At 40.3% G+C, this 20,343-nt stretch overlaps 1 protein-coding gene across 2 annotated transcripts in view; it reads left to right on the top strand.

The window, feature by feature from the left end:
- myg1 (myg1 exonuclease) overlaps nucleotides 1–19,488 on the top strand; it is a 56,933-nt gene extending 37,445 nt beyond the window's left edge. The window contains exons 4-7 of one of the 2 annotated variants that reach the window (XM_058373363.1): nucleotides 4,707–4,856; nucleotides 10,967–11,089; nucleotides 11,160–11,341; nucleotides 19,167–19,486. In XM_058373363.1, the coding sequence (XP_058229346.1) occupies nucleotides 4,707–4,856; nucleotides 10,967–11,089; nucleotides 11,160–11,341; nucleotides 19,167–19,332 (621 nt within the window). In that variant the 3' untranslated portion in view covers nucleotides 19,333–19,486. Of the gene's footprint in view, nucleotides 1–4,706; nucleotides 4,857–10,966; nucleotides 11,090–11,159; nucleotides 11,342–19,166 lie in introns of both variants that reach the window. The other variant, XM_058373364.1, reaches the window with a different exon arrangement.
- The last annotated feature ends 855 nt before the right edge of the window (nucleotides 19,489–20,343 follow it).

Here is a 20,343-nt window from a genome sequence, read left to right as displayed (position 1 = left end):
CCTAAAACATTTGCACAGTATTATACACACAAACACATGTCCTGACAGCGTATGTGTATGTGTATGTGTGTGTGTGTGTGTGTGAATGAGTGAGTGAAACATGTCAGTGTGTGGGATCACTCAGATCTGACCAAACATTTGGATGAAATTAGCATCTGAGTGGGTAAGTTGTGCAGTGACATCCACAGCTCCAGATAAAACAAAACAGCAAAGGACACTTCGTAAAAAAGTGTTTGAGCACAGTTGTACTAAATCACATATAGCAGCAGAAAGCATTTTGCAAAGAGCCGGTCAGTATACAATTATACAAAGTGTTGTTAATGCACGGACTGAAATGACTGCTAGAGTATTTCGAACAGCTTACCAAAAAAAAAAAAAAAATCCACGATTGGCCCATATATGGAAAAGAATAATACACAAGACCATTCAGAAACTTGTTAATGATTATACTTGCGATATCACCATTTAGTGACACCATGTTCTGGGAAAACTGAAGTTGTGTGGTTGGTGTCGGCCACAGCAGTGAGAAATTGCTGGTTTTGTTCCGAATATTATTCAGTTACAAATTAAGCACTGGGGCTTACTAATTTATGTTGAAGGTGTAACCAGCTCAATCGTTAGTGTGCTTTAGCTCTTCATCTTGAATCTATTCTCATCTGAAAAGGTAGGATTCTGACATTTGTGTACTATTTTTTTTTTTTAACTTGGTTGGTTCTATAGTTGTGTTGTTTGAATTGAGTGTCTGTAGCGGTTTGAGGGTAGCTCTGTCAAGACATGTTTAATACTATGTATCTCACTCATACTTTTTCTTGTTTCATTCTTAATTCATATTTAATCCCACTTTGTCTAGACCACAGACATGTGCCTCAAACTCATCTCTGTTGTTACCTCTTACAGACACAAGCACTCTCATCCACAGAGCAGAGGTTATGTTTCAAGCAATCACATCTACATCTGTTATCTCAGCCTCAAACAGTGGTGGCACGTGGGCTCTGGAACTGCCAGTCTGCTGTAAGGAACGCCGATTTCATCTCAGCTTTAGCCTTCCACTACGCCTTCAACTTTTTTGGCGCTAACCGAGACCTGGATATCCCCACAGAGCACTGCTAGAACGGCTTCTCTATCCTCTACCTATGCTTTCTCTCTCTCTCACCATGAGAATCAGGCTGGGGTGGTGGCACAGGTCTGCTGTTGTCACAGAGATGGTGTTTCACACCTCTCCCCTTGTCTCATCTAACCATCTCTGCTTTTGAATTCCATACAGTTTTAGTTACCTCTCCAATCAACCTCTTCATCATTGTCATCTACCGCCCTCCTGGTCCCCGTGGAGACTTAATGGAAGAAATGGACACACTCCTCACTGCTGTCCCTTTTGACAGCACCCCTCTGATGGTCCTTGGAGATTTCAATCTCCCGTTCAACAAGCTTCAGACTTCTGGCCTTCTGTCTCTTCTGAATTAATTTTCCTTGTCATTCAACAGCTGCCCTCCCACACACAAGGGCACACACTTGTCCCTCCCCAGCTACAGACATGACTGCTACCCCACTTCATATCTCTGATCATCAATTGGTATTCTTCACTATTACTCTCCCTATCCTACCTAAACTCCCAGCATCGAAACCTTCACTCTATCTCCCCTTCCTCTGTAGCTTCCTACATTGTTTCATCTCTTCCTGACCAAGACAGATCATCCCATCATTGTCAGCATCTTAGATAAACTAAACCTTTTAAGGGGCCAGAATCTGGACACCACGTTTTGCTGGATCCCATGTCACATGGGCATTTCTGGAAATGAACAAGCAGACAATGCTGCAAACAGAGCTCTTAATGAAGAACTAACCAGATGCCAAATCCCTACTTCAGATCTCAGACCTATAATGACTTCTTACACCACAAATAAGTGGCAAGCGGAATGGGACAACTACCCCCACAACAAATTACATGAAATTAACCCTACTATCCACAGGAGACCAATCCCTCACTTTTCAAGTAGACTTGACCAAACAGTATACACAGGGTGCCGCATTGGCCACATGAGACTCACCATGGCCACCTGCTAAAAGGGGAAGAACCACGACTATGTCAAGCCTGCAAAAGACCTACATCAATAAAACACATTCTACTCCACTGCCCTGCCCTGAGCACTATAAGGCAGAAATTTTATTCAGAAGACACTTTAGAAAATATCTTCGACAGCTACACAGTACAAGATTTTGAACTTCTTAACAAGCTTAAACCTCAAAAAACTTATATAAACTCTTCTTGCTATCTTACATAGCAATGTAACCCTATCTATTGAATATCACCCTATGTTTTAACTACATTCAAACTTTTGCCATAATATAGCCATTGAAGCTAACATGGCATTTAAAAAATCAATTTAAAAAAAAAAAAAAAATCTCTTCCTGCCCATGACTCCTTTTAATCTTTACCCCTGGACTCAGCTACAGACACTTTTCTCGCCCCTCTTTCCTCAACCATGTAACTTCTCTGCACAACTAAATGCAATGGGTAACCATGGACAATCAACTGTCCCTTTCTTCCCATGTTACTAATATCACATGCTCATATCGAATTCTTCTGTACAACATCAGAAGAATTCAGCCATTTCTATCCACACAGGCTACTCAGGTGCTTGTTCAGTCTCTTGTCATTTTGAGACTGGAAACTGCAACCTTCTACTGGCAGGTCTATCTCTAAATGTAATTCGTCCACTGCAAATGATCCAAAATGCAGCTGCACAAACCTGCCTAAGTTATAATAAACCACCCCACTGCTGCACGCATCAGATTCAAAACACTGATGCTTGCCTACTAAGCTAAGAATGGACCAGCACCATCTTACCTCAAAGCTCTTATTACTCCTTGCACTGCACCTCGCTTCCTCAGATCCACTAGCACTGCTCAACTGGTCCCACCATCTCTCAGGGTACAAGGTAGGTATACATCTAGACTCTTCTCTGTTCTGGCACCGAGGTGGTGGAATGAACTTCCCCATGATGTCTGTACAGCTGTCACTGACTGTCTTCAAACGATGGATGAAGACCTACCTCTTCCTGAAGCACTTAAACTAGCTCTTATTTTTCCCTGTTTGTTTTAAGTATTGTTGTATGTACATAAAAAAAAACCCTTAGTTTTTAGGCTGATGGTATGCCAAGTCTGTGACCTACTGAACCAGTGATGATGTATTCATTGATGGAGCATTCAAAGCACTTTTGTACATAAGAGCTCCTGTCAAATGCCAGAAATGTAAATGTTTTGCATTCATCTTTAGTTTTGGGAACAAATCAAATTCAAATTTTATTTGTCACATACATAATCGTACACAGTATGATATGCAGTGAAATGCTTACACGACTGTTTTGACCTTTGAAAAGGAAAAAGGAATAAGGACAGAAAAAAGAAAAGGATTAAATATAAAAATATAAAATATAAAAACTACAATTTTTATAGTAGGTAAAATAAAATATAAATAAAATATTAATAGAATAAGGTAAGGTATAATATGTATGTAGAATATGTATAAAAATGTAAACTGTAATAAATAACAAAACTATGTAAAGTGTGTGAAATGTGCAACGTACAGACAGCAGCAGTACGGGGTGGTCATGGAGTGAAATGAGATGACATCTTTTGTCCATCTTTAAAGTGCATTTGTGCACAAGTCCTCTTTGTGTAAACAGGAACATTTTTTGTGTATATCAGTCCTGCAATGTGCAAATGTTCAGAGTGGTTGGTTGTGGTGTGTTCCAACATGAGTTGAGGAAACATAGTAAGTCCAATTAGTTGAGTCCTATGTGGCGTTCTGGTTGAGAGACCATACAGCCTGCAGGAAGAAGCTTCTCCTCAGTCTCTCTGTGTTGGCCTTCAGGGTGCAGAAGCGCTTCCCTTACCTCAACAGAGAGAAAAGTCCATTGTTGGGGTGGCTGAGGTCCTTCATGTTCTTCCTGGCCTTGGTCCTGTACCGCTTGTTGTAGATTGAGTGCAGGTCAGGGAGCTTGGTACGGATGATGCACTCAGCTGATCGCACCACCCTCTGAAGAGCTCATCTGTCCTGCATGGGGCTGTTCCCGAACCACGTGGTGATGTTTCTCGTCAGGATGCTCTCTATGGTGCAGGAGTAAAAGTTCATAAGCACCTTAGCAGGCAGTCTAAAGTCTCTCAAGCGTCTGAGGTGGAAAAAGGCCCTTGCCGGGTCTTTTTCACCACAGTGTTGATGTGAAAGGACCATGACAGGTCCTGCATGATGTGAACTGAGGTATCTGAAGCTGTCCACTCTCTCCACTGGGCTCTCATTGATCAAAACAGTCATAGTCTCAGTGTAGTGGAACTTGATTGAGACACCAAGAAAGTGAGCAGGTTAATCTTTTTGTCTAGGCTTGTTATAGGATTATCTGGTCCTGTTCTGAAGCTGGGCTATAGTACAGGAAATGAGAGCATCACCTTTCAGAGTATAACGCATACCATACTTAAAGTCTTGGCCCTTAAATGCAGCCCATTATCTATATAGCCCAGACTATTTTCAGAGTGCGTGGACATCCAGTTCACTGACCATAATATGCTGTAAGATATTTTGGCTTATTACTACTTGCTTCATGACTGTGCTGCCAAATTGTCATCATTTGCCTCACTGTTTAATGCTGGGGTTCTGGCAGATGTTTTTATTAAACATAATTGTCTTAATCTGCTGTCTTTTTTTCTTTCAGATGTATGAGAACTTTGTGGAGGAAGTTGATGCTGTGGATAATGGAATTTCTCAGTATGATGGAGAGGCACGTTATACTGTTAGCACAACTCTTAGTACTCGTGTCAGTCATCTTAACCCATGGTGGAACAGTGATTGCCAGGACACAGAGGTTAGTAAGGAAAATCCCTTATGTTTTTTTGTTCATTTTGTTAATTAAAAAATTCATCGAATAACAATATATCTTGGAATATTCTGTTAACATTTTGTGAACATGTTTCCCTGACCTCATAGACTGTTATGATGTATAAATTCTAGAAAATTAAGGAAAGTCCATGCATCACTGTGACAGTGATCAAGGAATTCTAAGTTTGCTTTATTTGAATATTCTGTGGTGCCTTCCAAACAGCTTTAATAGAGAAACAAACTTTTTTTTTCTTCAAAATAAGGGTTTCTTGTAAAAACTTAAAACAAATAGCCTGCACCTTTTGATTGAAGTAGTCATGGCAGATCATGAAAAAATCAAAAGCACGTTCAGGTACTGTGGCCCAAGACCATTCACTGCTTTATAGGTCAATAGTTTTATTTAACCTTTATAATTAATGCAAAATTTGACTAGGAGCTAATGCAGTATAGATGGGAGTGATAAGTTCATATCTTCTGCATCAAGTTATGACTCTAACAGCAGCATTCTTGACTAACAGCAGTGTGCTTATGCATTCACTGGAAAGTCCAGACAGAAATACAGTCCAACCTATAGGTAATGAAAACATAAAATTGTTTTTTTGCATCATGAGGAAACATTATATTTCTTAGCAGTATTTTGAAGATGAAAGACGTCTGTCTTAGTAATATTATCTCTATGAGCTCTTGTCTCATTTTGCTGAGACATAACTGTGTCATCAGCATAACAGTGGAGCACAACCATGTTTATAATGTTAACCAGAGGTATCATATATAAGGGAAAAAAAAACATGGGCCTTAAATAGAACCTTGTGGAATACTGAACTATACCATAGTATGCATCAGTATTTACATTTACAAAATTTATCATATTTCAGCCAGTGGCTGACATCAGTGTTGCCAGGGTGATAGAAATCTGTCTTAAGGCCTTCAGAATAAATAGTGCAGGCACCCATAGCTTAAAATAAGTGGCAATGAAATTGTTACATTAACCAAGTTGGCGTCCCTGGGGCCATCTAGCAGGCAAACGATTACGTCAGCAATTTCCTGTCCTTTGATTGGATAATTGGAGTAGTCATAGGCAGCGAATTGCACAAACTAAATAAAATATATACAGTCGTACCTCAGAAAGACGGGGAGGAACCGAAGTCTGCTGTTGTTTTCATCTGAAATTTAAAGGGGACTGAGATCACGAATTTGTGTACAGTTTATGGAGAATCGCAGAATTTTTAGGGGGGCTGAGTAAAAATGTTAAAGCCCCCCTGTAAATGGCCTAGAGACACCCATGCCGCACATGCTTTCCATGCGACGTACCCTGGCATAGACAATAGAGATGAAGCAGTTTACGCAGGTCATCTGTTCTGAAAGCATCATCTGTGAGTGCTTGTTATAACCCAACACTCTTTTGTGGTATAATTTCAGTAGCCATGTCTCCAAAAAAGGGATCAGTGTTGCCAAGAGGAGAGTTGTGAGATCAACCGTCGAGTTGAAACAGATTAATTCATTTTACATTATTTCCTATGTGGAAAAATTATTCGATTTTCGACCAAAACGGTATTCAACCAGACCTTTGGAACGAATTAAGATCGAACACTGAGGTAAAGCTGTACATTTTAACTCACAATGGCTGACAGAGCATTTTCAAGGCAGGCTGTAATAAAATTGACTTCCTTGTGAGGTGTGAAAAACTGTAGACTAATTTCTTTTTTACTTTGCTATTTAACGATTGATTAGTATCTATTGCCGTGGTGTCATAATGATGGTATAGAGGTGGATTAATTCAGGAAGGACAATGAATCTGAATGTGTCTTTTGGAGAATGAGCTCCACTGACTGTAGTGCAGTGGCGGGCCGTGCATTTCACACCTAGGCCTTCACTGGTGTCCTTCCTGAATTAATCCACCTCTATAGCATCATGATGACGCCACGGCAATAGATATTAATCAACCGCTGAATAGCAAAGTATAGAAATCGGGCTACAGAATTTCACACCTCACAAGGAATAGTCAATTTTATTACTGTTACTTTTCTCAAAAAAGACATTCTTGATGACGTATGCAGCAAACTGCAATCTCTGGAAGATGCAGCATCTGAAATGAGACGCAGCGAATATAGAAACAATGTATAACAGTGCGTTGTGTCACAGGCTCTTGTAGCAAACATGAATAAAATTACATTACATATAGCAAAAAAACAAATTAACACAATTCAGTCTCACAAGTTTCCTTTCACTGCAGCAAAAAAAAAAACCACAGCCCACCGCGGGGATCTGGAATGAAGGCAATCTGAAAACCCAGAAAAAAAAGAAAACCCAAAAGTGTAAATGGTTCTGGAAAAAGCTTACCAACTATTTTAAAGAATCAAAAGGATTATCTTGAAAAGTCCGCCTTGAATATGCATTTGTAAGGATGTCCGTGACCAAATCGATTTCTTCTCCTCTGTCTGCCATTGTGAGTTAAAATATATATATTTTATTTAGTTTGTGCAGTTCGCTGCCTCTGACTACTCCAATTGTCCAATCAAAAGACGTGAAATTGCTGAGATAATCGTATGCCCTCTACATGGCTCCAGTGATGCCAACTCAAAATCTGATTGGTTAATGGAACAATTTCATTGCCACTTACTTTAAGCTACGGGCACCTGCACTATTGATCCTTAAGGCCTGGCAACACATGATGTCAGCCACTAGCTGAAATATGATTGGATAAATACTCTTTTAAATATACACTATTGGAAGCAGCGCAACCAAGAGAAAAGCTATGAAATGTACAGAATAGACACATTCATGGAAAAATATATTAAATATATTAACATGCAAGTCAGTGATTCAGATCACTGCTTTTTTGGCCAGCAGAGAAGGCCTTGCTGGCCCTGACAGTCCGCCACTGCTGTAGTGTATTGTAGAGTGGGTGAGATGGATTGTCCATGATGGAGAGCAGTTTGTTCAGTGACCTCCTGTTCCTTGCTGACTTAAACGTCTCCATTTTGTGTCCAATGATAGATCCAGTCTTGCGAATTAGCTTGTTAATCCTGCTGGTATCCCTGGTGCTGCCCCCCCAGCATACCACAACACAGTAAAGGGCACTTGCTACGATAGACTTGTAGAAGATCTCCAGCATCTTGTTACAGACACTGAAAGATCCGAGCTTCCTCGGAAAATAGTCTGCACATCCCCTTCTTGTATATAGCATCAATATGGGTCCTCCAGTCCAGGCAGTCATTTAAGTGTGACCCAATTAAGGAATTTCCCCCTGGGATTAATAGTTATTTGAATCTTGAAAAATTCCAACCTCCTCACCCGTGATGGTTATGGGCTCTATCAAAGATTTAGTCAGCCTAAAGTCCACCACCATCTCCTTGGTCATAATCACATTTAGGAGTAGGTAATTCCTAGTGCACCAGTCCACAAAGTTATGCAGAAGTCCCCTGTACTCAGACTCCTGTCCATCCCTAATACACCCCCACCACTGCAGTGTCATAAGAAAACAGGTGGCATGATTTGTACTGAAAGTCTGATGTGTACAGAGTGAACAGAAATGGAGAAAAGACAGTGGTCAGTAACAGAGAAGCACCTCAGGGGGCTGTGTCAGACAGGGAAGGCCCCCAGTCGCACAAACTGGGGCCTATCTGACAGGTAGTCAGCAGTCCAGAATGGTGTTGAGTTGACACCCATTCTAAGCAGCTTCTCACTCAGTAGGAATGGTTGGATGGTGTTGAAGACACTAGAAGAAAAAACAAAACAAAACATGATCCTCACAGTACCAGCACTGCCATCCAGGTAGGAGTCAGCATGCTGGAGCAGATAGATGAAAACATTGTTGACACCCACATGAGGCTGGTATGCAAACTAGAATAGGTCCAGTGCGAGTTTCACCTAGAACTATTCTCTCCATCACCTTCATGACATGTGACTTTAAAGTAACCAGTCTGTAGTCTCTGAGGACAGATGGGGTGGCTTTCTTAGGTATTGGAACTAGACAAGATATTGTCTGTAGCACCGGTACCCTTTCCTGCATCAGACTGTAGATGTACATCAGGATACCAGACAGCTGAGTAGCCCAGGACTTAAGAACACTGGGACTAATACCATCAGGGCCTGAAGCCTTACTTTGATCATGTCTTTACAGCTGTCTTCTCACCTGGTTGGCTGTCACAGTCAAGTAAGTGGATGTGCACGGCCCATTGGAGGTAGGAATTGGGGGGTAGTGGTCAGGGATACTCAAAAAGCCTGTGTGATGTTGCTGTGGATGTGTATTTGGTGTCTGAGAGGGTGTAAAGATTGTTCGCGTATGTGATGGCCCAGCAGGGGATCCTGTGCTGAACCTGTTTGTTGGCTTTGTCCAAGCTGCCCCCCTGCTGATAGTACTTCATATTGACGCCTGCTTCATGCCTATCAACATGTCCTTGATGTTGTTTTGCTGAAGTTTATTTTCCAGCTTCTGCCGGTACAAGTCTTTACTCTCCTTCAGTCTTGTCTTCAGTTGCTGTTGTATCCTCTTGTTGTTGTAAGTTCTTTCCTGTCACCAGACCTGAAGGCATTCTTCTTGTTTAACAGGTCTTTCAGGTCACTGGTGATCCGAGGCTTATTGTTCAGATAATATAATACAGTTCCAGTTCAGTAGGGATAATAGTGTCATGGCAAAAGATAATATAGTCTGTGACGCTATTAATGGCATCCCTATGTAGTTCACAAAGTACATTCCAGTCTGTTGTCTCAAAGCAGTCTCACTGGCTTCCTGAGTCCACCCCCTCACAGTCTTCGTGGAGACAGGCTGCCTTTAAACTGCAAGGATCATACTGAGGTGTTAAAAAGACAAGACTGTGATCTGAATTGCAGTGGCACTGTAAGCGTCTTTCACATTTGCATGCGCTCCAGTGTTCTATTTTCCTGTGTGAAACAGTCAAAAAAACAGATTAACATGGCTAAAATCACTGGTTATGGACACAAATGCCTCAGGGTGTTGACACTGTAGCGTAGCCACAGTGTTGTGTATGGCATCGCATGCTGCTGTCTGATCAGCTGACAATGGGATGTAATCACCAATTATCATGGCAAATAATAAGTTTGAAGAAAACATTTATATTGGTTGTCTTTGAATGCTGTAGTGTTACAGTTTATCTTTACTGTCCACAGTCCTTTAGTTCCTTACTTTCTTCTCAGGCATTCAGATATGCCTCTTTTCCATTAAAGAACAACTAATCCTTTTTATAAGCTCACATTTCTCATTGGTTTCTTTCTGTTGTTATATGTCTGCTTAGCGATTACTACAAGATAACTGCCTAGATGTTTCTAGTTGTAAGCTTTTTTTTTTTTTTTTTTTTTAATGTTTATAGCCCATTTTGAATTGTTCATACTGTCAACTTTTAGTTGACCTGTAGGAGGACAGTCTACTAGGAAACAACCCTGGACTGTGTTGAACAAACTTCAGCCACCTGGGGCTTCTGCTATGCCTTGTATAGTCCACTCAGCTTAGAGGGATGTAGAAAGGATGATTGCTGCTTGATGTAGACAAAAAAGAACTCTTGCATCTTGCAAATCCTGTAAAATGAATCAGGACCACAAAGCAAGGATAGTTCACCTTACATTTTTACAGTAGTCAAAAAAGTTTTACTCCAACAGTGTGTTTGACCTACTTTATGTCGTTCTGTTTAGTTCCAATTTCTTTTGTGAATTCACAGAAGCAGACCAGTGGACTCGGAAGTAGTGTTCAGCAGGAATGTTTTATTGTAGCTCAGAACACACTGCGGTGGTACTGTAGTCACAGAATCCAGTAAAAAAGAAGCAATCTGTACCAATTTAGAATTAGTTATTCCAAGATATGTAGTTAACTACAGTTTCTAAATTTTCCTGTATTTCAATAAATCTCATTTAATTTAACATTTATTGCCTTATAGTTATTACTTTGATACTGCAAGTAGCCTAACAATCAGGTACTTATAATTTTATCATAATTTCTCTTAGTTATGGTGTGCTGAAGATTCCTGCATTTTTAGGTGCTTCACATCAGTTAACTTAACCTACCTAAAACGAATACTACTCCATCTGATTCTCTTTTTCTCTCTCTCATATATATATATATATATATAAAATTTCACATAGGAGGGTTTTAACAAAGCTATTGCCCTGGTGGGAGCGGAATTCTTAGACCGGTTGCAGTACTATCAAAATGCATGGCTCCCAGCACGAGTGATGGTGGAGAGTGCAATTAAGACAAGGCATCAGGTAACCAAGATTTGCAATAATTATTTTCAATGTTACAATGCTTATTCTTATACCAACTGTTCATATCTAGGTGGATGCAAGTGGAGAGATAGTTTTGCTGGCGCAAGGTGGATGCCCGTGGAAAGAACATCTCTTCTTGTTGGAAAAAGAACTTGTACTGGATATCACAATAAAGTTTGTGCTCTACCCAGACCAAAATGGGCAGTGGAGAGTCCAGTGTGTGCCAGCAGGACTTAACACCTTCCATAACAGGTGAAGTTAACTTCTTTGAAGTTGCTTTTGCAGCCGTTTTGGGTGATCGGTGATGTGGGCTTTTGGCAACTTATAAAAGTGCTCAAACCACATTACACACTACCGACACAGCCTTTTTTCCTGACCTCTACGAAAAAACGCGCAAAAAAATCGAAAACTGGCTAAAAAAAATCGAGAATTGGCTAAAGCGCAAAGCCTTGCTCTAATAACAGATAGTTGGACCTCACGGGCAACAGGGTTATCTCACCCTTACTGTTCATTACATAGCGTATTGGGAAAAAAAGAGCGCTGTACTCCAAACCCGTCCCCTGTAAGAAAGTCATACAAGCGCTAATTTTTATATCGCACTATTTTTAGTACACTATGAATGTGTACAAGTTGATTTTTGCTTTTAAGTAAAATTAAGAGAATTGCAACTAAAACCAGTTTTTTTTTCCTCCTTAACATATTTACTGTTCCTGTCACCTAAGCAAAGAATAATGAAAAAAAACTTTAATTTGCCAACCGAACTGAAAACCGTGGGTAAAAAAACGTGGTATGTATTGATCCGTGGGTTAACTGTATTGTTGCATCCCTAATAAATTATATATATGTGTGGGTGTATATATATATATATATATATGTATGTATGTATGTATGTATGTAATTTATACATACACTACTCACAAAAAGTTAAGGATTTTCGGGTGAAATTTCAGGATGCCCCTAAAATGCACTATAACCTTTACAGGTGAACTTAATTTGACCTTCTCTACACTTTTAAATGCACATGTCCAACTGTTCAGTGTTTCAGTACTTTTTGCATAACTTGCTGTTCTCTAACAAGGTGCTTAATGGCAAAATTCAGAACTGGTGTTTGATCCATGAATCGACCAATAAATTTTCTGGTTTAATTAGAATTGGTATTTAAACAGTCCTCCTCATCATGCAGTTCACATGATATCATGAGACCAAGACAACACCTAACAATTGATCAACAGTACCTCGCCATTGCGAGGCTTCAAACAGGATGTTCTCAGATAGAAGTGGCCACTGAGCTTAGAGTGTCACAGTGTGTCATCAGCAGGTTGGGACAGAGATACAGAGTGACTGGAAGAGTCACGGAAAGGCATAGAAGTGGACATCCTTTTGCCACATCCCACGTTGATGACCGCTTCATTGTGAACAGTGCCCTGCGGAACCGGATGATGAATGCCACTCAACTCCAGGCACATTTAAGGGAGTTGAGAGGCACCTAAGTGTCACATCAGACCATTCAAATCCATTTACATCAGCGTGGTCTGCGTGCTATATGACCTGCAAGGGTACCTGACCACACCACCATCACGCTGGACGAGGGACCAGTGGGCCTCAGTGCTGTTCTCCGATGAAAGTCGATTCACATTGAGCAGAAATGATGGCCTCCAACGATGTTAGAGACATCAAGGAGAGCCACTGTTGAGGTGGTGTTACAGTCTGGGCAGGTGTGTCTACTCCTATTATTTTTATATATATATATATATATATATCTCCCGCTACATCGCGGTCCCGGTATATTGCAGTATTGCATTTGGGGTGGCGTCCGTGTATCGCGGATTTTCGTTTATCACAGGTGGTTTTGGAACGTAACCCCCGCGATAAACGGGGGATTACTGTATATATAAAATTCGGTCCTCAAAGTTAATGTGTTAGAAGCAGAAAAAATGGGCAAGTGTAAGGATTTGAGCGAGTCAAGTTTAACCAGGGTCAAATTGTGATGGCTAGATGACTGTATCAGAGCATCTCCAAAACTGCAGCTCTTGTGGGGTGTTCCCGGTCTGCAGTGGTCAGTATCTATCAAAAGGCAATAAACAGTTGTGAACCAGCAACAGTGTTATGGGTGGCCAAGGCTCATTTATACACATGGGGAGAGAAAACTGGCCCTTGTGGTCTGAGCCAACAGACAACAAAGAAGTTAATGCTGGTTCTGATAGAAAGGTGTCAGAATACACAGTGCGTAGTTTGTTGGTTGTGTATGGGGCTGGATAGCTGCAGACCAGTCCCCTGACCCCTGTGCACCACCAGAAGCGCCAACAATGGGCATCAGAACTGGATAGAGCTGCAACAACTAATTGATAAAATCGATAATAATCGATAATGACATTTGTTGTCAATCATTGCCGTTATCGATTAGTTGGGTTGCTCATATTACGGGGGAGTGTGTCGGCAAAATAACACAGCCGCTTGCGAAATGGCAGAGAGTACAGATCAACCAGCAGCAGGTAAAAGTGTGCGTCCCAAGTCATTCAAGGCATGGGAGCATTTTATATTAAACGCAACCAAGAAGACTGTAAACTGCAAGTTATGCAAAACTGAGCTTGTGTGGCATGGAAGTACCACAGTGATGCACGAGCACATGAAAAGAAAACACACTGGTGTCACGGATGAAGGCGAAACAGCACGGTAAGCAGAAACTATATGTCCTCATCATGTGAAAATGGTATCGCTTAATTAAGTGCTATTGTGTAAAATGTTTGTTTGTTAACTTCGGGACAGTCGCACTAGATCTGTTCTGCCTTGACTCGGAAGCATCAGGTGGTTGCGCATTAGCCTTGCTCGTAACATAGTGATGGATGGCGCTACCATAGAATAGCTTGAATTAAAATGGTACAATGCAGCAAATAATAGCAGCAGTAAAATATTAAATTTTTTAGTAACTATTGTGGTTTTCAGTGAATGCTTATGCATTTGTGCATCAATGCATATATTTTCCTCTTTTTTTTTTTAAATCAAGTCTGCTATAAACACCACCAACAGCAGAATGGCTTTAACTGCTGACATATGGACAAGTGTTGCCACCGGAGTATACCTTGACATTACATGCTTTTACATTGGGAATGACTGGAAGATGATGTCTGTCCGCCTTACCTCCATGCCAATCGAAGACGGACATACCTCAACCAACATTGCAGAGTGATTGGAAGAAGTAGCAGTCAAATTTGAAATCCCTTTTGAGAAAATTACTGCCATCGTACATGACAGTGGTGCAAATATTGTGGCTGCTGAAAAATTACTAGAGGAGAAACATGGGTGGACCAGTATATCCTGCACTGGCCACACCTTGCAGTTGGTGATTAATGCTGCTTTAAAGAACACAGCAATTGAAAGAGCTGTTGGAGCTGCAGATGTATTGTGGAGCACTTCAAAAAAAGTGAGCAAGTCTGCAGTAAGCTCAAAGAAAAACAGAAGCAAATGGGCACACCTGAGCACAAGCTTGTTCAGGACGTAAATACCAGATGGAACAATACATTCTATATGATTAACAGACTGATTGAGCAGAGGTGGCCTTTAACTGCTACTCTATCTGACCCATCTATCACACACAGAGGCAAATGCTATCTTGATTTGGAGCCAGATCAGTAGAGCCTGCTTGAAGAGCTTTCCACTGCTCTTCAGCCTTTTATATGTGCAACTGTTTTTATGATCGGGCAGGAATATGTAGCAGTCTCCTCACTGCCTCCACTTGTGAAAGGGCTGTTGAAGTCCACTCAAGGTGCTGCTTTTGATTCGGCTCCAGTGAAGTCCTTCCAAGCCATAGCAGTTGAGCAGCTTCAAAACAGATGAAAGCAACTCTTTGAACAGGTAGATAATCCTGGGATTCTCTCCCTTGCTTTGGACCCAAGGTTCAGAAGACTGAAATTTCTGTCACCTGAACAAATTATAACTGTGCAGGCTAAAGTGCAAACTGAAGCACTTGCAGCAAGAAAGGAGATGGAGCAGCAGCAGCAAACAACCACCTCAGCCATAAGAAGAGACGCTATATCTTCAAAGTCTTTGCTTGACTCACTCCTTGAGTCTGGAGGCAGCAGTGAGGAAGATAGCAGAGAGGAGAAAGCTGAGGAGGACCTCAAATAAGAAATGCAGTCCTGGCTTACTTTGTTGAGAGGCCCCTAGCCAAGGAAGAAAATCCTTTGGATTGGTGGAGAGATAATAAAGATAAATACCCCACCTTGGCCAAATTAGCTAAATCCTACTTGTGTATCCCAGGCACCTCAACATCATCTGAGTGTCTGTTCTCCGCTTCAGTTTACATAGCTTGCAAAAAAAGACCCAGCCTCAACCCAGAGCATTTGGACATGCTGACATTTTTGCATTCCAGTTCTAAATTTTAGAAAAGTGAATAAGAAACAAACAACTTTGAACATTGACAGAACGTTTTCCTGTCCTAATTTTATGATGTGAATTTTATACAAGTATAACTCAATGCTTGTTTTGTTTTGTTTGTTTATATTTTGGATATTTAAAGAAGTTTTACTGTTCAAAAACTGGACAAACTTTTATGTTTTATTTAAGGTTTAAAAAATAGTTAACCTCAATATGTGTCTTTTGCATTTTTTAAAAGTATACTTTGACACACAAATACCCTGATTTAGGGTTTTATATAGTTATAATAAGCAAAGCATCTAATAAAAAATTGTTTAGATTTTATCCGATTAATCGAAAAAAAAAAAAAATCGTCCGATTAATCGATTATCAAAATAATCATTAGTTGCAGCCCTAGAACTGAACCATGGAGCAATGGAAGAAGGTGGCCTGGTCTGATGATGCCTCTCTTACCTGAGGAACACATGGCACCAGGATGCACTATAAGAAGAAGGCAAGGTGGCGGAGGCAGTGTCATGCTTTGGGCAATGTTTTGCAGGGAAACCTTGGGTCCTGCCATCCATGTGGATGTTACTTTGACACATACCACCTACCAAAGCATTGTTGCAGACCATGTACACCCTTTCATGGAAACATTATTCCCTGATGTCTGTGGCCTCTTTCAGCAGGATAGTGTGCCTTGCCACAAAGCAAAAAATGGTTCAGAAATGGTTTGATGAGCACAAGAAGTTTGAGATGTTGACTTGGCCTCCAAATTCCAAAGATCTTAATCCAATCAAGCGTCTGTGAGATGTGCTGGACAAAGTCCGATCAACTGAGGCCACATCTCGCAGACTTGAAGGATCTGCTGCTAACATCTTGGTGCCAGATCCAAAACACACCTTCAAGGACCTAGTTGGAGTCCATGCCTCGATGGGTCAGGGCTGTTTTGGCAGCAGAAAGGGGGACCAACACAATATTAGGCAGATGGTCATAATGGCTAATCGGTGTATATAAAATGTGTGTGCACTCGTTTTCAGTTCAGTCTGGTTCTGGGTGTTGAGGAGTCTGATAGCTTGAGAACAGTGAGTATTTGTGAGTGCTTCTGTACCTTTTCCCAGATCACAGTAGAGTGAGGAGTCAGTGTGAAGAGTGAGTGGGGTCATCCACAATGTTGGCCTTGAGGATGCAGCGTGTTGTGTAAATGGGAAGAAAGACTCTGATCATCTCAGCTGTCCTCATTATCAGCTGTAGGGTCTTTCGAACACTAAGATGTTCTCGATGGTTCCTCGGTAGAACTGGGTCAGGATGGGTGGAGGGAGATGGGCTATCCTCAACATTTGTAAAAAGGAGAAATGCTGCTGGGATTTTTTGCTGATGGAGCTGGTGTTGAGTGACCAGGTAATATTCTCCTCCAGGTGAACACAAAGGACTTGTGCTCTTCACGATCTCCATGGAGGATCTGTCGTTATTCAGAGAATGATCGCTCTGTGCTCTTCTGAAGTCAACAACCATGTCTTGTATTGCCAATGTTCCAAACTGAGTGAGGTAGGGACAATGGTGCTGCTCAGGGAAATGTTGAAGATTCCAGAGAAGACATCTGCTCGCTGTTCTGCATGCTCCCTGAGCACCCTGTCAAAAATGGTCCAGCTCTGTCTACAGCTGATGTGAGTTCCCCTCACATCAGCTGTAGACAGAGCACCTGATCTTTCGGAGGAGGGATGGTATTCCTCGCCTCCACATTGTTCTGCATCTCAAACCAAGCATTGAAGTTGTTCAGTTCATCAGGAAGGGTGGCATCACTGTCACAGGTGATGCCCAATCACATGCCCAGAGAATCCACAGCCACTTCTATGACAGTGGTGACCACTGTCATAGAAGTGGCTGTGGATTCTCTGGGCATGTGCATGCTTTGCTTCTCTGATGGCTCGGAATGGCTCGGGCCTCTTGTTAAGGTCACCTTGCCACCTACTCTGAAAGCAAAGTCTCTGGACCTCAGCAGCACGCACACAGCTTTGCGGTCATCCACAGCTTCTGATTGGAGTGAATGGTGATGGCTTTGGGGACAGTCACATCATTGACGCACTTGCCGATGTAGCTGGTCACTGATGGCAAATACTCCTCAAAGTTGGTGGAATTGCTGTTGGTCGCAACCTCCCTGACCATGTGCATAATAATTTAATATAATATATAATACAGTAATACCTCACACATCCACGAGGTTACGTTCCAGGACCCATCGCGAATGACGAGGTTTCACGGATGTTCGGTGGAGTCACTAAAAATGCTACTGTACTGTAAATATGACCCCAATCATGCTCCCAAAACACTTTAACTTCATTTAAATGTTAGCTTAATACATTAACCTTAAAAAAAGAAATAAATGTGTGGCATAAAAATAGAGTACAGTATCACCTGTATAAAAACCAAGGAAAAATCTGAGATCACTTATTCACACTTACAGAACATACGCACGTGTTGAACCGAGCACAAGGTGCAGGGAGATGAAACGACATCATACATACAAAGCATTGTAGCTACCAGCCAATCAGCTGCTAGGTAAAACTGTTAATGCTCTGTGATTGGCTACTTCCAACCCTTCCAGCCAATAGCGTGTTGTAATGGCTGTACTGTACATACCTGATATCGGCGACGTTCAATATCATTACAATAACATTTATATTTTATTTATATTGATATTTTGTTTTTACTTTTATATTTATATTACCAAATTAATAAACAAATTTTTTCTTAATAATTTCACATTAAAAAGCATGAAAATGTTATAAAGAAGACGTGGATCTGTGAGGTTTTACTGTATTGATGATATAATTATAATATAATTATAATATAACATAATATTTATATAATAATATAATAATTATAATAATTATAATATAACATGACAGTATTAAACATTCCGTCAGAGTGAGCATTCTGCAGATCTCTAATAGCCCTGTAGAGTTCACAAAGTGCCGATTTAGGATTACCACTGATGGGAATGTACACTCTGACAATGAAAACTGTGGTGAATTCCAGTGGTAAATAAAATGGTCTGCACCTAACTGTCAAAAACTCCTCAAGCAATGAGCAGTAATTAGAAACAAGCAGAGTTCTTGCACCATTCTGTGTTATGTAAACACACAAGGTAACACAATGAGCCTTACCACACAGAGTTGCATTTCTGTGAGCAAAAAATGGGGAAATTCCATTTAGCTGACTGGCAGCATCTGGAACTCTGACACTGATTCACATCGCCATGAAAACAAAGATGCTTTACTTTTTGTGAAAATAATGAAGTATTTTGAAATATGAGACGTTTTTGTTGTTATTGCTGACACCTGTAGTCATTTGTTTGTTTATTGAAGTTGGTGAGGGCCAAACAACTCTTTAGGCCCTCTAAAATAAAAACCGAATTGAAGGAATGTCTTTCATTTGCCCATAAATGTACATACAAAGGCAGTGCTAAGCAGGAACTTATATGTTTTGATTTGGGTAAGCATGAAGAAAACACTTTTTAACTAGTATGTTGATTGCTTTATTCATTGCTTTAATTTACTGTAGTTATTTTTCTGTGAACGCTTTTCACTAGAATTTGGAATATGGCTGTGATTTGTCCAAATCTAACCACAAGAACTAATGTTGTACTGTGATAACTTTAATAAATTTTGGCATTTTCCTGTTATTTATCAGGTTTTTTTTTATTTATCCACTCATTATACAGGCTGTCACTGCTGGAGGACTGGTGTGGGCTTAGGGACAATGCCTTGTCTGAATTCAGTGGAATCCCTGATTGTGTCTTTGTTCATGCCAATGGCTTCATTGGGGGAAACAAAACCAAGGAGGGAGTTCTTGAGATGGCTAGAAGAACCTTGCAAGCTTCTTACTGACCAGGGAACAAAGCAAATGGTTGCTAGAGCACATTTTTTTAGTGCTTATTCTCACCTCTGTTAGTTTAACCTTAACTTTTCTAATAATTAAATGTAGTCTCAATTTGCATGTCTATTCAAATACACTCTCAAAAATAAAATTAAAATCTTGAAATCTTAAGACTATATATTTTTATTTATTTTATTTGAAAGCTTTCTTAATGACTCTGAAAAATGTGACTACTTACTTGAAATATGTAGTAGTATGAGTAATGTAGTGTTACTCCAGAACCAATATTCCATTTCATTTCCAACTCTTAGCCCATAAGAATGGTAATAGGTTGCAGTTTAAATCATTAAAGGCCTTGTTAAAAACATTGTCCTACACCATTAATAAAAAGATCTATTTTATTTATTGTATGCAGCTATATAGTACATGCACTTATATGGTACGTGGAATTGAATACTTGGCTACTGATTGTAGCTTCAAAATAAGTATCCCTCATATATTGGCAGCTAAGTGTAGTATATAGCATTTGCAGACACATAAGTGGCAGTATCCCCTAAAATGGACAGATCCTCCTGAAGATGTAAAATTGAAATCTGCATGATCAAGTCAGGTTAGTTATGTGAGGCAAAAATTATAGATTTAGCCTTCACTATTCATAAACATATTAGCTTTCAAAAAAGAGCTTGTACCTTTTGATCAAAGTGGGTGATGTGGATAACTAAACAAAGACTGCTTAAATTCTGCAGCTCAGCACAACCGAAGTATTTTATAATTATTACAGGATTTTATTGGGGGCCAATGCATTGTAGATAAAATAGGTGTGATTTCATTTTTCCAGGAATGGTTCTAGTAAGGTCTCTGGAATTCTGGAGCTTGTGTGTGCACCTTCTATAGCATTTGGACTGCAATGTATTACAATAATCTAATCTAGATTGTCGAGGAAAGAAAGTATGAACTACATTTTTCTACATTATGTAGTGACATTAAACTTCTTTTCAATATTTCTGAAATGAAAGAAGGCT

The sequence above is a fragment of the Hemibagrus wyckioides genome, linkage group LG21, assembly GCF_019097595.1.
Source record: "Hemibagrus wyckioides isolate EC202008001 linkage group LG21, SWU_Hwy_1.0, whole genome shotgun sequence".
Classification (NCBI taxonomy): domain Eukaryota; kingdom Metazoa; phylum Chordata; class Actinopteri; order Siluriformes; family Bagridae; genus Hemibagrus; species Hemibagrus wyckioides.
Note: the sequence above shows the minus strand (reverse complement) of the source record. Positions and strands in the feature narration are given on the sequence as shown.